Source organism: Monopterus albus, unplaced genomic scaffold, assembly GCF_001952655.1.
Source record: "Monopterus albus unplaced genomic scaffold, M_albus_1.0 scaffold30.1, whole genome shotgun sequence".
Taxonomy (NCBI): domain Eukaryota; kingdom Metazoa; phylum Chordata; class Actinopteri; order Synbranchiformes; family Synbranchidae; genus Monopterus; species Monopterus albus.
This window is the reverse complement of record NW_018127910.1, coordinates 1,336,825-1,351,958: the sequence shown is the minus strand read 5'-3', so window position 1 is coordinate 1,351,958 and position 15,134 is coordinate 1,336,825. Positions and strand designations below refer to the sequence as shown.

Here is a 15,134-nt window from a genome sequence, read left to right as displayed (position 1 = left end):
TAATTTCAATATTAGGCCCAGAAGACTATGCATGAACTTATTCTTCTCTTACTACACCTCTCACTCCCTCACAGTCCCTATAGACACTGACTGGGCTTTGACCTTTTTGTGCTGCTTCTCAGGATTTATATTCATTTAGCAATGTATGTGTTATAATAGAGTCAATAAAGACAACCTTTATGAAGAGAGATTTGAGAATCTTCTTTTTGAGACCCCAGAACTTGGCATCTGGTGTTCCTTTTAAGTGCTAGACGTTTCCCCTTTATCTTCCCTGTAGTTTTGTATTGTTGGTTGGTGGTTATCTGTACATGTGCTGTCTGTCTGAGTCTTTCTTTCACTCTGTGGTGCTTAGGTGAAATCTTTCTCAGAGTTGTGCTGTTGTAAGTAAGCTGAGTGAACACTGTCGGTGTAGATGACACTAAGTAAGCCGTTCAGCTGGATCATCCTGTGGTATGTGTCTCAGCTCGTGTACGGACTGACATGGCACAAAGGATGTCAGAGCTGTCTGGACTATAGAGTGAGTCGTGGCTGTCTGTGTGTCAGCAGGCCCCCCAGCTACACGATTATGTTTCTCAGATCCTGGGTCAAACTGTGTTTGTAGATATTAAAGTAGCTCGCTGTAGCCTGAACCGTTTTCCAGTGGGTGATGTTCGCCAAGCTGGATGATGAATTGAATGCTGGATGTCACCACAGTGGGCCACGCAGAATTGGACTTTGACAAATAAAACCAGCAAACTCTCACATTTGAGAATCTGTAACCAGGAACATTTGGCACTTTTGCTTAAAAAATGACTAACATTGATTTAAATTTGATTTTTTTTTAATTATATAACTAATCATCTACTTTTCTATGAATCCAGATGAACTTTGTCACTGTGTCAAACTCTAACTCTAATGCTAAGAATAGATTTGCCCAGATCAGGTGCACTGTTCTATAATAATGTATATTTGAATCAATCTGCGTGGGTTCTCTCCGGGTACTCCGGCTTCCTCCCACAGTCCAAAGACATGCAGCTTAGGTTGATTGGTGTCTCTAAAATTGCCCATAGGAGTGAGTGCGTGTGTGTGGTTGTTTGTCTATGTGTTAGCCCTGCGATAAATTGGTGATCCAATCCCCCCCGTGACCTCGTTCAGGGACTAAGCGGTAGAAAATGAATGAATCAATGAATCAATCTAACCTTGACTTTTCTTCTCACTGTGGCTGTTGTGTGATGCTGTGCAGGTGTGGTGTCCGACAGTCCCCACCTGTCTGCCTCCTCTGGACACTCCCACGGTATGGTCAACGGTCAGAAGTCACTGGAGCTGTGCAGTCACAGTCCCGACGGCCGACAACCTTCCCCACTCACCAGCCCGCTGCTAAATGACGCCTGCAGTGTTCGTACTGATGATGAAGATGAGGTTCGAAGGAAGGTGTGTAAACAAGAAGCACTTCAAGTTGTGTTGTTGCATTAAAAATTTTGTTCCTGAAGTTGTGCTTCAAAGCCACTGTCGCATAATGGAAAGAGCACTGGACCTAGAATACCTGTTCTAAATAAATCATATCCGGGTCTGATGCTGAATATTTTGTTGTAAATTTTTTCTGAGAAATTGGTTAGAGTGGCAGTCCAACTGATGAGCCACCAAACAAAGGTTGGACTTGATCAGTGTCTCTGCTGTGATGCCTTTGCAGAGGTTTCCAACAGATCGGGCCTACTTCATTGCCAAGGAGCTTCTGACCACAGAACGGACATATGTGAAGGACCTGGAGGTGATAACTGTGGTAAGACAGACCAAGTCCGTTCCTCAAAATGCTGCTGTACTACTTGTTTTCTCCTGCACTGTCCTCTAGTTACAGTAGAAAACAGATTTTTCTGGTTAGCTGCTCCACTGCCGAGCACCCGCTAAAGCACATTCAGGTAGTGACACAAGCCTATTTTGGCAGACGTGATTAAATTTTTTATTCATTTACCACAGTCTTGCTCTGAAATGCATTCATCTGTCTCACTCAAGGTGGTGAATACTAAGTTGTATTTGTATTTAACTCCATGTTCCCTCTGCATGTCACTCCCTATTTCAGCCCGTTCCTTTAGCTACTGTATTCCTGGCTCAGTACAAGCATATGGACACCATTTCAGCTGATAATATCTTCAGTGAAATGTGGTAGAATGCAGGATATAAAATGTGCAGTACATCTCATTCAGCTGTAAACAAGGAGGATGCTCTTACAAGAATGTACTGTATGTGCATGTGGAGAAAATGAATCTAATTCCTTGTTGTCACTGGCAGGTTTAAAGCTTCTCTTGTCTTGATATTTTCAGAGAAGCCTTGATCAAAGCACAGAAATATTTCTGTTGGCTCAGGATTGGTTTATCTAACACCCTCTTGTCCCGTACAATGGTTGGCTTTACTGTTCTTTGGGGTGAAGTCATCTGAACAACAGCTGGTGCTTCTTCTCAAGTCCTTCTAGAAGCACTCACATTTCTTAAAAACTCACTTCCGCTTCCCATAACATCAGCTAAATACAGCTGTTTTCTGGCTGCTCTGCCCAAACACACAGCATGCAACTTTTGGCTCCAGTTTGACTTAATGAAATGATTGGTTATCGATTCTTCTGTTCATACTGAGACAGTTAAGGGATTTAAGAGACGGCACAGCAACACAGATAGAAGGCTTTGGGAAGCATCATGTGAAAATCTGCTTATGCTATAATTTTGAACATTATGAGTTTGTGAGTTTTTACAAGCTTGCAGCCATTAAATCAGTACTTGAGTTACAGTACATGATCACCAAGCAATATCTGTTGCATTGCCACTTAATACTTGCTTTGTCCAGTTTAAAGTGTGCTTTGCTACATAGTCTACAATTTCTGGAACCTCTTGTAGTGCTCTGTCAGTGTCATCAGTGTCCCGTTTTCCTCAGAAACATCTTGTACAGCTCTCAAACTCAGAGCTATTGTGTAGCATTGTATTCTGGTTTGTAGTTCTGTGTTAAAATGCCCAGAGATAGAAGTATAAAATACCACAAGGATGCCCCCAAATCCACCAGCTCTCTAAACTGTGTTTAGCTTCTTGTTACTTCTCTTGGATGTGTGACCTTCACTGTGCAGAATGATGTAAGTGAACAGTTTGACAAGGATGCTTCCACTTTGATCTGCTCAAGGAAGATGGTTTCTTTGTGCAAGGGAGCGCAAGACATTCTTGCTCAAACATGATTTTATAACATCGGGACCAGCAGCCAATCATGGTCCAGTATGGAACTTACACACAGATGATCTGCTCATACACTGAGAATGGGTTTTTTAGTGAGGAAGACATCATGTTTATATATCTTAAAGCATATCTTTTACTCTCATGTACTGTATATCTCGGTGAGACCTCTTCCTTTTGGGGTCGGCTGTGGCTCAGGAGGTAGAGCAGGGGTCTTCTAACCGAAGGATTAGTAGATTGATTCTCAGCTTGTTCAGCTGAAGTGTCCTTGATCAAGACACTGAACCTAGTGATTACACCGGTGTGTGAATGTGTGAGTGCTTGGAAGTGTGAAAGGGCTTTGCGTGCGCTGTGATGCATAGAAAAGCTCTATACAAGTTTAAGACCATTATATGTGTGTTTGTGATCTCAGTCTTTTCAGAGTGCTATAGGACAAGATGAAGCAACTCCAGATGCTCTGAAGAACATCATCAACTCCACCTTCGAGCCTTTGCACAAGTTCCACACAGGTTTTCTCAGGGAGGTGGAGCAGAGGCTGGCTCTGTGGTGAGACTCATTAATTTCCTCCAGACATTCCCTGCAGGGTTAACAACAGGCTAGCTTGTTTCAGTCCAGTTATTTACATCTTCAGTACTGTTTTCTGTAGTTTTTCCTCATTGCTAACACACTGTAATTAGAAATCCATACCTTTACCTCAGGTTTCAAATGATACTCACTTTCACAATATGTAAACTTTTTTTTTTTTTCCAAATTCCTACACCAAAGTGGTACATCGATCAGTCCAATGAACTCAAACCATCCTTTGAACTCAATGTGCACACTAAGACACTAAGCCACAAAGTTTGTGACATGGCCAGAATTGCAGGATCCAATAAATCTGGCCATTGCAGTGACTATTAGGCCTTTTCCACTGTAGAAACTCACCAACCTGTCACAGATTATGTACTTTTTATCTGGAGTCCTGCTTTTGTTTCTTCTGCTCATTTCTGCAAATTTGCGTTCTGTTTGTTCAACAGCTGTTTGACAAACTGCTCATACAGTCACCGTTACTGGCAAGATTAGGGAGCATTGTGATCGCTCTCTGCTCAGCTCCACCCACACACTCTCAGCACATCTACTTGCATTCCTAGTTCAACTTTCTAACCATCTTCAACACCAAAGAGGGGCCAGTGCAGACCCAGGATGTTGTCATTTGACATAATGACCCCTCTGGTTCAATGACCATCCTACAGTCACTGATTTTTTTTTCTTGCCTGCACATTCCTCATTCCTCAACGCAGCTGAGCAGTTTTTCTCTGTACCACAGTGGAAAATGTATAACAGAATCCCTTACACAAGGGAACACCTTTCGGCAGTTACGGAAGAGGCCTGTTTGGATGTGTCTTTGGAAGCCATCCAGGGGTGGATAATGCCCAGTAGTGCACACTTCCCACGCTGCCTGACAAGGGCTGACATCTTATATGAAGTGTATTAAATTCTATGGCCTGACACAGACCACAGGAGAGATATGGAGAATGGTGCAGAGTAGCTGGAGTTATATTTACAGAACTGTATTTTTTATAGCAGTGTGAATTTACCTACTCTGCCTACCACTTTAATATTTGCTTAAAATAAATGAAAACCTTTGTATTCTGTCAGTGTGCATTTCACAGGTGTTGTTGCTTACTGTTTTGGATGCCTCTTTACTGTGTGTTCCTGTAAGTGTAGGTCATTATAATGTAAGTTGACCTTAAAACACCTGTTTCAAGAAAAACAACACCTTTTGAACAACTAGATTTTGAAGTTCGATGTTGACCTGGAAGTTAGATGAGACATTTTGAGACTGTGTGTAGTTTAGAGATGATGATCAATTGTTTCAGAAAATGTGTGTTAGCAATGGGGAAAAGCTGTTATGAGTTTTAATGGCGTTTAGGGCGATCCCAGTCTCTTTACATGACCTGAGGAGCGATTGTCTCCATGGCAACAGCCGTGCTGCACTGTGGCCGGGCTTTTCTTGCTTGTGGGTTACTGCTGTCTTATCTCCTTAGTGAGGTTGTGCTTTATCCAGCTGACTCATACATACACACAGGCATGCAGACAGTGGTACATGACGCCCCTCAGCCTGTTAATGTACAGCCATCAAATGCAAACATCCAGTTTATTTTTTTTACTGCTGGCTAGTCATTTGTAGAACTCCATATTAAAGTGAAAGTGATACTACAGTCAGCTCTGCTGATATGAACCACATTCAAATCTGTATGCAAATTCTACAGCCATACCTGTCATTTTTGTGGGGGTGGGGCTTAGCATATTCAAATATTACAGCACATAAATACCTTTGTTATTGTGACCAGGATGAGGAAGCTGTTTGCTGGAGATGAGCATGAATGTGTTTTACAGACTGAGATGTGTTTTTGTAAAGTTAATGTTTTAAAATGTTGTACCAAATTAATAAACTTCCTGAATGAATCCAGTAATGGCAACTCATTACTCCTGCACCCTGGATGGGGAAAGCCATCCATGCTCAAGGGAGACACCTACTGGTGGATCTCTTTCTCAAACTTTAAAGAGCCTTTTCCAACTTCACTGGAATTTAATTTTTTTTTTGCAGAAGTTGAAGCTCATTTGTGTAACTAATAAGCTTTTATGCAGCTTAGTCAATTAATTAATTCTGCTGATGTTTATCTCTTTTAGGGAAGGACGTTCTAATGCTCATATCAAAGGAGACTCCCAGCGGATTGGAGATGTCATGTTGAAGAACCTCCAAGGCTTGAAGGTGAGGAAGCACTTTGTCAAACTCTTTCATATCTGAGTATAGCTAACATAGTTGAGTAACTTGTACTCATATGCTATTTTCTCTGTCTGCATGTAGCCACTGACAGCAAACCTGCACAAGCAGTCTGAAGTTCTGCTGGAGCTGGAAAAAGCATGCAGGGCGTCCCGCAAGTTGGAGGGTCTCTGCAGGGACTTTGAGCTGCAGAAGGTCTGTTACGTCCCCCTCAATGTCTTCATTCTGCGGCCTCTGCACCGTCTGATTCATTACAAGCAGATCCTGGAGCGTCTGTGCAAACACTACCTGGCCACTCACGTGGACTTCAGGGACTGCAGAGGTACTATGCTCACACCAGTGTTTTATAGGTAATCCGGTACAGCAGAATAATAATATATAACAGACAGTGCATGGTGATCTCTTGCCTGTGGTTGGTGTATAGCTGCACTGGCAGATGTGTCTGAGGTGGTGGAGCAGCTCCAGGGAAGCCTAATCAAGATTGAAAACTTCCAGAAAATTCTGGAGCTTAAGAAGGATTTGATTGGCATCAACAATCTAGTTGTTCCTGGTCGGGTGAGTTCAACTCTTCAAAGACTGGACTGGAAAGGATTTTAATTCTCTATCTCACTTAATTAAATGGCATGTTTTTTGTTTTCTCTTGTCTCAGGAGTTCATCAGGTTAGGCTGCCTCAGCAAACTGTCTGGGAAAGGCCTACAGCAGCGAATGTTTTTCCTGGTAACACCCACATTCTGAGATTGGGTCACATCTAATCATTTATTTCAGTCATCTCAGCAGAAAAGTCCTCATGCTTTTATCCTCTCCAGCTATAAATTACTCAGATGGTGCATGTATGGAAAAATAAGGCATGTTACTCATAATTATATGAAAATATATTTGTATGGTGGAACATTGTGCTGAAGAATAGTTTTTAAAGTTCAGTCCTTGTGGTATAATTTTTATGACATTATGCTCAAGCTCATAATTTCCCAGCAATTATAACAAGTTGTTTATGCCTTCTTGGAATAGTTTATTAGTTTAGTAATTTAAACAAAAACCAGACTCGGTGGCATTTTGTTTGGAAGATTCTTCAATTTCCATTTTCTCTGTACCTCTCTCTGCCTCCCTGGCCATAGTTCAGCGATGTCATTTTGTACACAAGTCGAGGGATGACGGCGACTAATCAGTTCAAAGTGCACGGGCAGCTGTTGCTTCGTGGCATGACAGTAAGTGCTGCATCTCTCAGCTGAACACAAAGTGCCTCAAGTGGCTGTCACCAGTTTATCATTACTGCAAATTAGCTGCAGCCCTTTCAGCATCTGCCTCTACCCAAACAACACACAGACACAGTCATACACACACTTTCAAGACTACTGCACATGTCCTCTCCGACTTCCAACCTTCTTTCCTTTTCTATTTTGGTCCTTTCTGTCCTAGATCCCGCTGCTCTTAAATGTTTTTTTCTATGTCTGTGTTCTTTCAGATCAGAGAGAGTGAAGACGAGTGGGGTGTGCCTCACGCCTTTACACTGGTCGGACAGCAGCAGTCACTGGTGGTGGCAGCAAGGTAAATGTAACAGTAGATGTCAACACAGAGACACCTTGTACCTAGTCCTAAAATAAACGCAGAGGAGTTTTATGTACATTTCTTTTTCTGGAGAGTCCAGACTTTCATGTGGCGCTATTAGAGGATTGTTACACATGCACTCTTGTCAGATGTAGTGAATTCTCACAAATAATGACAAAAACACATACACTATTAGAAAAGGTGACATTTCTACTGGGGTTGAGGGCGACATGTCTCCTTCACTTTTCTAAATGCTGTTTTTGCTCCCATCACTTTTCCAGCTTCAGCAACTCACTGAAACTAAACTCTACATTTCTGAGTCTGAATGTATCAGTCATAAAGTACTGTGTGAATTGATGTAATTTTAAGGGGGTTAATCAATAATCAATTTGCTTTGATAATCATTTTGATGTTATTAATAATATTAGAATGTACATACTGTAACATTTACATTTTTTTTTCTTTTGATATTTTCTCTGGTTGGTTTTTATGCATTATGCCCCTGATTGTTACTTTTTTTTTTAACTTGGACAAAAAACCAGAAGATGAATTTTCAGCCTGACATTCTGCACTTTCCTTTAATGAGCAGATAGTGTCTTAATAGTTTTAGGCAGATTTAGCAGTACACCTGGATCCATCATGTGACATTCTTGCTACTAAGACTATCTCTGATCACCAGGCCACCCTGCTGTGACTCACACCCATTTTGCTCCAGGGAAATTTTTATTTTTGTGTATTTTTCCCTGTAGTTCATCGATAGAAATGGAGAAATGGATGGAGGACATAAAGACGGTGATAGAGATGGCAAAAACCAGCAACGGGCCTTCATCTGACCTTCTGACCAACAATCTCACAGACAACAGTAGGTTACTCAGTAAACATACTGTTGAGTATTGAATGTATATTTTGTAGTTCTGTTCAACAATAAGTGAAAGAGAAAGGTAACTGTCAGACAATCCTAAAACCCCACCAACTGACATCCCAGATACACAGGACTACATTTGATTTGTGAATAATCTGATGCTGTTTGTGTCGTAGCGCCTTTCTCCCCTCGTCACCCTGCTCATTGTCTAGCAGTAACAACCTCCTGACTTTCCCAGAATGCCCTGAGGACTCCTCGATGGAGGTGGAGTCTGAGGATGACATGACAGCATCGAGCACCTCGCTGGAGAGGCCCACCCCTCACCGTGGTAACACCATGGTGCACGTGTGCTGGCACAGGAACACCAGTGTGTCCATGGTGGACTTTAGCATAGCTGTGGAGGTACCGGCCAAACCTCAGCACTCAGCCTCAGACCTGCCCCTCCCTTCCTGCCTCGCTGTTTTCTTTCTCTGTTTCTGAGTGTGTGCTGAATCTGAAATCACTCTGACTGTCTCTCAGTGGGAACAGGATCCTCCTGTGCTGCATTTCACCATCTTCACTACATTTAATGACATGTTTTCTGCTAGTTTGAGCTAATGAACTGAAATGATTTTAAAGCTCATTCTTTTCATATACATGTAAAAGAATATGAATACTTATTTTAAAATAGGTAAAAATCACAAAACAAATTAAAACATAGGCACAAAATTATTCTGTAGATTCCATCTGCACTTCAAACAGCCAATCTTTTCTTCTAAGAACGTGAAGGTAAATCATCAGCAGCTTGTTTTCGTTTTCTCCAGTATTTTTCTCTGCACTCTAACTAAGCCATGCTCGTTTGGAAGAGGACTTAAAGTACAACAATATGTGACAGTAAGAGACAACTTTTGGGTGAGGAGGGATCTGTTTAAAAGCACCCTGTGGATTTTGGTTTAAACAGACAATGATAATGATGTTTTAGCCACTTGTGGGTTGAAGAAAAACAGCTTGTGAATACATCTTTCAGAAATTGTTGCCTTTTAAGTTAATACAGTGAACTTATTAATAATCAGTTATTTATACATCCACCAGCTACAGAGCAATGTTATCATTTATGTGGAGCCATATTTGTGTCCACCTGATGAATCTTTGATTCTCTTCTAGCTCTGTTTTTGATCTCCACCAGCTCTTGAGGGAAAAGTCAGGCTCTGTAGCTGCTAGCTCTTTCACCATGTTCACCTGCAAGGTGTGCTACCTGTGTCTGCCTGCTGCTGGTGTTGAGCAGGAAGTGCACAGTGGATTTTTAGAGCTTTTTTGCTGACAGTAGCTGCCTGCTGTGGCTGAAAACAGTGCTATGAGAGCAGTGACATTGAACCAAATCAGCTGTGGGCTGGAAAGCTAGCAGTCACATATTTTAAATCATGCTTTGTTTATATTCATGTTTGCTAGCCAGCATTCTTGTCCTCTACTGCCCTTGTTTCTTTACACATTAGTTCCTCAGGCAGAATAGTATGAAGCCAAGGCTAGATGTTAATCACGCCACCTGCACGCCTGTACATGTGCATGTGCATCCTCGTGCGTGAACAATGCAACCAAAAACAGGACGTCCTCTTGTAAAAGCATTGCTCTGTTGTGCATCACTGTCGCTGAGCCTTAAGTCACTGTACAGTATGTTAAGGCTGATTTATTCACTTTGCTCGCAGCCACAGTTAGGATCCTGTTCCCACCTTTCCCTCCTGTGGCAGACAGTAGCCAGCCTGAACTCAAAGCTGTGGCTTTCCTGTGTGGTTCTGTCTTTTTCCCCCTCCGGCATTTGAAATCTCTGATTAGCTATAAAAAGCGAGAGAGAGCAGTACATAGATGTGCTACAGTAAATGTCCTCAATTCACACTCACAGAACGGATCCTGGTTTGGGATGTAGCGACACTACAACCCAGCTGTTCCCTGATCTACTTCTGCTCTTCCTCTAGTTGTAACAACGTCCTCTTTACAGCCTTGCCTGGACACACCGTCGGCCTCTGTGTTAACCCCTGCCACTGCATGCCTGTATTTCACCTACTCAGTCTCTGTGTTTCTGTCCCTCCCTCCCTCCTTCCCTCCCTGTCTGTTTTTTTCTCTCTGTGTCTCTCTTTTCCCCATGCGTCTGTGCGTTCCTCCGTGGTAGAGGACCCTAGTCCAGTCAGTGAGAATAAGGCCCCCCTGGTGGGGCCCCCCAGTGGCCAGGGACCAGTGCCTCTGTCTGTTATCTGCTGGTACCGTGTTCAGAGCCTTTCCTTTAGTGAATCCTGCAGGAGTCTAGAGGTAAAGGATCCAGGCAGACAGGACAGGGCCTGTGTGTGTGTTTACTTGAACTGCACCATAAGAAGCAAAGTTATCACATGCTTAATAGGAATAAAATGAAAGAGAAATAACTCTGGTGCCTCATATTGTATAGGTTAGTGATGTATTCATTGGCTTTATTGAAATTTGTGATGACATCTAACATTCAAAACAAAAGTGACGGTAGAGGCACCTTGATTATTAAGAATAACGTACCTGAAGAGCCAAAAGCTGTTGCAAGTTGTTAATATTTTTAAACCAGTGGTTCTCAGCCAGGGTTAATCGGGTGGTACTTTTGCATTTGCCAGGGTTATGTGGAAAAATTGTTGAGTAACTTGATAGGGCTGTGAGACAAAGCCGGCTGGGGACCACTGCATAAAACACTATGAGCTAAGCAACAGTACAGTGCATTTGAAATGATGATCCCTTCCTCTGCATTTTCATATGCTAACAGTGCACTTAGTGTGACTTCTATGACTCTATGTAGCTCTACACTTTTGAAATGTGTTTTGTTTTCCCTCCCTGCAGAATCAGCTGTCAGGAAATTTGCTGAGGAAGTTCAAGAACAGCAACGGCTGGCAGAAGCTCTGGGTGGTCTTCACCAACTTTAGCTTGTTTTTCTACAAGTCTCACCAGGTGATGAAAATTCACTCTCGGTTACTGCTGTTTGTCCACAACATCTGCCACGTTAGCGCCCCTCTTCGCTCTGCACCTGTCAAAGTGTTGATGCTCCTCTGGACAGAAAGGCATCACGTCTCTGTGTTGAATGTCAAACCCATGTGCCATGTTAGAGGTGAACATACGTTCCCCTGCGATGTTTCATCTCACTTATGTCCTTAGAAAATGTTTGCTGGCAGTGTTTAAAGTAGAGCTACTGTGAGTTTTAAATGTGCATTTAGAGAACATTTGAAATAGTGAAATCTGTTTTAAAAAAAATCATTGTTATATTTAAAAGAAATACTTTTTTAGAGCCAACAACTCCTCTGTTATTGACACCACATTCATTTGACAACTTTACTTGTGATGCTGCTTTGCTGTTAATACACATGATTTTAAATGCAGGACTTTTACTTCTAACAGAGTATTTGGTGGTTTTACAAAGTGGTTTTGTCACTTTTACGTGAGTAAAGGATCTTGACACGTCTTCCAGTATGCTGCATCTCTTTTCTGCTGTACTACTCTATTTTATTGGCAGTGATGACCATTGTTTACTGTTCTTTTTCTTTTATAGTAGTGAAATATACTTAAAATTGAAATGTAAATTGAATTTTTGTTTGTCCTCAGGATGATTATCCACTGGCCAGTCTTCCTCTACTGGGTTACTCAGTCACCATCCCCTCTGAGTCTGAAAACATCCACAAGGATTATGTCTTCAAACTGCATTTCAAGTCCCACGTCTATTATTTCCGGTCAGAGAGTGAATACGCGTTTGAGAGGTATAGAGACTAATCATCCAGATGCACATTTCCTGAGTGTATTTGCACTTTTGTTGCCTGTCAAATGCCAGGGCTGATAGAACATGCTTGTCGGCCCACAGGTGGATGGAGGTCATCCGCAGTGCCACGGTCCCCTCTAGTCAGGCTTGTGTGCTGAACAGCAAAGAGTCCCATCTTCACTGACTCAGCTCACCTTGTTTCCACACACTGTCTCCTTCAGGTGTCCTTCCTGCCCCCCCACCACCCTGGGACTCTTTTCTTTTCTACTCATATCTGGGACATTTGTACATGTTGTCCATGCACATTTGGTGCTTTTTAATGCTTTAATGGTGACATGTCCGCTGGTTTAGACTGCATCAGAGACTGCATTTTTTGGCGTTTTTACTCTCAACTCTGAAACCTCTTTTTAAGGATGTCATTTTATACAGTTTTCTAACGGTCAGATTCACTTCCTATCTTTCTGCTTTTACATTTTGTCATTGGTTGTTTTTACAGCAGATATAGATGTGAAGCATTTTTTCTTAGATGGTTAAACTATCATGGCATTGTCATAACGTTTTTGTCTACTTGTTCATATTATTGAAAATGGCTGCTTTGAAAATATCAAGCAACTTTGGTGCCAAACCGGTTTATATCAGTGTCCTTGACTTTTTAATGCTATTTTGTTACATCGGAGATCATGAATGTCTCTTACACTGTATATCATGAACTTATAACCATATAAAACAGGCCACCCTTTAAAAGTTAGTGCTCTGTTCACACCTGACCCAGCACAATGTGTTCTTATGTACAAAAGGGAAAAAAAGATGATGAAAATATAAAATAATCTTGATGTATTTTTGACAGAAACCTGGATTGATCACAGTGTTGGCCAGAGGTAGCTGCCATCAACACAAATGCCATTTCAAGTAAAGTAAATATTCTATTTGCTAATCTTAGTTGTATGAATATGTCTCAGACTGTTTTGCTTTTTAAAAATCGACTACGAAGTTTCCCTTCAGCTGTTTGAGAAAATGTGGGACATAATCATTGTATTATGAAAGTAAGTGTAAAAAAGCTTTAAAGATTATGTGTGAAACAAAATAGAAACTTTCAGTTCCAAGCACCTCCCATATACAGATAATGGATTTTATGGGTCTAAATGAATGGAAATATGCATCAGACAGGGGTTTGCAGGGAAGCAAATCACATGTAAAACCTCAGTTCTGCTTAGAATTGCAGTGTTTTTCCAGACAACAGAAAGCTCGCTGGGAATGAAAGCAATAAAAAAAAACTTATTCAGATTTTTATTTGTGTTACTTGTGTTTGTTTGTTTTTTTTGTTTTTTGTTTTTTTGCAGAAGTGATGTTTTTAGTTGACTGCGAAAATAAAAACAGGTGATAAATGAAAAGTAGAGTAGTGGAGTCACTGTTATCCTGGAAGAGACCACTCATTTATTCAGGTTTTTCCTTTAATTTGTCACCTGTCTGTGCATAGAGTTAGTACATATAAGGCTGCTCTGTAGTGTGTTTATAGGCGTGACCTATAGATGGCAACATTGACCAAGAAGTAATGTTCAGTCAAGTCATAATCACAATATCCTGTATAATATATTACAAACACACAGTACAAGCAATATCAATCAGTGTGGTCTGAAGACTGGGTGCCAAAATATAAATAACTTTTATTTTTGAGTAAAAGAATTATCTGCATTTAGCTCTTGGTTCCATCGGGTGTCTGGTGCCTATACCAGCGGGCCAAACAGGGTGTAAGCAGCACTACCTGTGTGTGCACTTGTGTATTTCTCAGACACATTTTACAGGAGGGGTTTCAACTAATTGTGATCCAGGGACCACCATTCTGACTAAGAAGCAACCTGGGGAGCATTGTTGTAGAGGGGATAGCCAGTATTTAATCCTGAAGGTCACCTCAGCTTTTCTAAATCTTATATATTTGCATGGATTTGATTATTCACAAACAATGAGTAATACATGGAAATGTGTTTTAACAAAAGAAGATTCCTGCAGTGCAACTACTATGGAATATATGTTCAATAACCACCTTCAGTGTCTTCACAAACCACCAGTGGGCCACCGACCACTGGCTGGAAGCCCCTGCTCTAAAACACAAGCTAGTGAACTCACTTTAAATCCTTATAAAACCTTAAGATTTTGTTTTTCCCTCCAGGTTGTTAGCTTCAAAGGTCAGTTAAACAATCACAACTTTGTGGTTCCATGTAAAAAAGTGTTAGTAGAAAATCAAATTTGCTCCTTTTTAACAGTGTGTACAGTATATTCAGATGCCAGATGGATGACAGAACACGGTAGTAACTCCACAAAATATAATAAGCATGTTCTCAAGCGTTGTGATGTTTGTGGTAATGGGGAAAATATTGATTCAGTCACATGCTGTCCAAAGTCCAGATCCAATGGCGCACACACAGCCGGGAGTGGGCAGGCCTTTAAGCCGGTAAGGGGCGGAGTGCGTTCAGAAGACAGATTATACACCTCCTGTCTGGCGCTGGGCAGCCAATGAAACGCTTATCATTGGGATACATTATTGTAAATCATTTGGACGAAGGTAGAACTGCGGGATAATGATACGTACGGTGACGTTTAGAAACGAAAAGTATGAGATCGAAAAGTGGGAGTGAAGCAACATCCGCACCATAACATGACCCAGCTTTTAACTCGTGGTGTGCAGTAGGGTGGGGGAACAGAGAGACGGATACGCCGGTGATGATTTCTCTGTAAACTTGGTCGATTTAACTTGTGGATTGGACTGCCATTGGTGTAAAGTGGTGCGCAACGATGGCTACTCCCGCGCACCCGGAGACCAGGAAATTTACGCGGGGTCTGAGTAAACCTGGCACGGCGGCCGAGCTCAGGCAAAGTGTCTCTGAGGTGGTGAGGACGTCTGTGCTGGTAGTAAGTACACACCTCAAAATCCCACTTCTCGTCCTAGATGATATAACAGTGATCGGTGTCATCGTGTCTATTTAAAACTAAATGGAGCAAACAATGGCCTGATTTTTACGCACATTTCCTGCGAAGAGGGAGTT

At 41.7% G+C, this 15,134-nt stretch overlaps 2 protein-coding genes across 13 annotated transcripts in view; both read left to right on the top strand.

Moving 5' to 3' along the window:
• LOC109958090 (FERM, RhoGEF and pleckstrin domain-containing protein 1-like) overlaps positions 1-13,371 on the top strand; it is a 48,696-nt gene extending 35,325 nt beyond the window's left edge. For 5 of the 6 annotated variants that reach the window (XM_020596443.1, XM_020596445.1, XM_020596442.1 and 2 more), the window contains exons 14-27: positions 1,223-1,410; positions 1,670-1,759; positions 3,598-3,731; positions 5,859-5,940; positions 6,037-6,274; positions 6,377-6,507; positions 6,602-6,670; positions 7,069-7,158; positions 7,416-7,498; positions 8,248-8,360; positions 8,599-8,762; positions 11,187-11,294; positions 11,943-12,094; positions 12,196-13,371. In XM_020596443.1, coding sequence (XP_020452099.1) covers positions 1,223-1,410; positions 1,670-1,759; positions 3,598-3,731; positions 5,859-5,940; positions 6,037-6,274; positions 6,377-6,507; positions 6,602-6,670; positions 7,069-7,158; positions 7,416-7,498; positions 8,248-8,360; positions 8,599-8,762; positions 11,187-11,294; positions 11,943-12,094; positions 12,196-12,277 — 1,724 coding nt within the window. In that variant the 3' untranslated portion in view covers positions 12,278-13,371. Of the gene's footprint in view, positions 1-1,222; positions 1,411-1,669; positions 1,760-3,597; positions 3,732-5,858; positions 5,941-6,036; positions 6,275-6,376; positions 6,508-6,601; positions 6,671-7,068; positions 7,159-7,415; positions 7,499-8,247; positions 8,361-8,598; positions 8,763-10,503; positions 10,641-11,186; positions 11,295-11,942; positions 12,095-12,195 lie in introns of all 6 variants that reach the window. The other variant, XM_020596447.1, reaches the window with a different exon arrangement.
• Positions 13,372-14,586: 1,215 nt separating this feature from the next.
• The window catches only part of LOC109958053 (dedicator of cytokinesis protein 9), a 77,275-nt gene continuing 76,727 nt past the window's right edge, over positions 14,587-15,134 (top strand). For 6 of the 7 annotated variants that reach the window (XM_020596383.1, XM_020596382.1, XM_020596381.1 and 3 more), the window contains exon 1: positions 14,588-15,000. In XM_020596383.1, coding sequence (XP_020452039.1) covers positions 14,884-15,000 — 117 coding nt within the window. In that variant the 5' untranslated portion in view covers positions 14,588-14,883. Of the gene's footprint in view, positions 15,001-15,134 lie in introns of all 7 variants that reach the window. The other variant, XM_020596384.1, reaches the window with a different exon arrangement.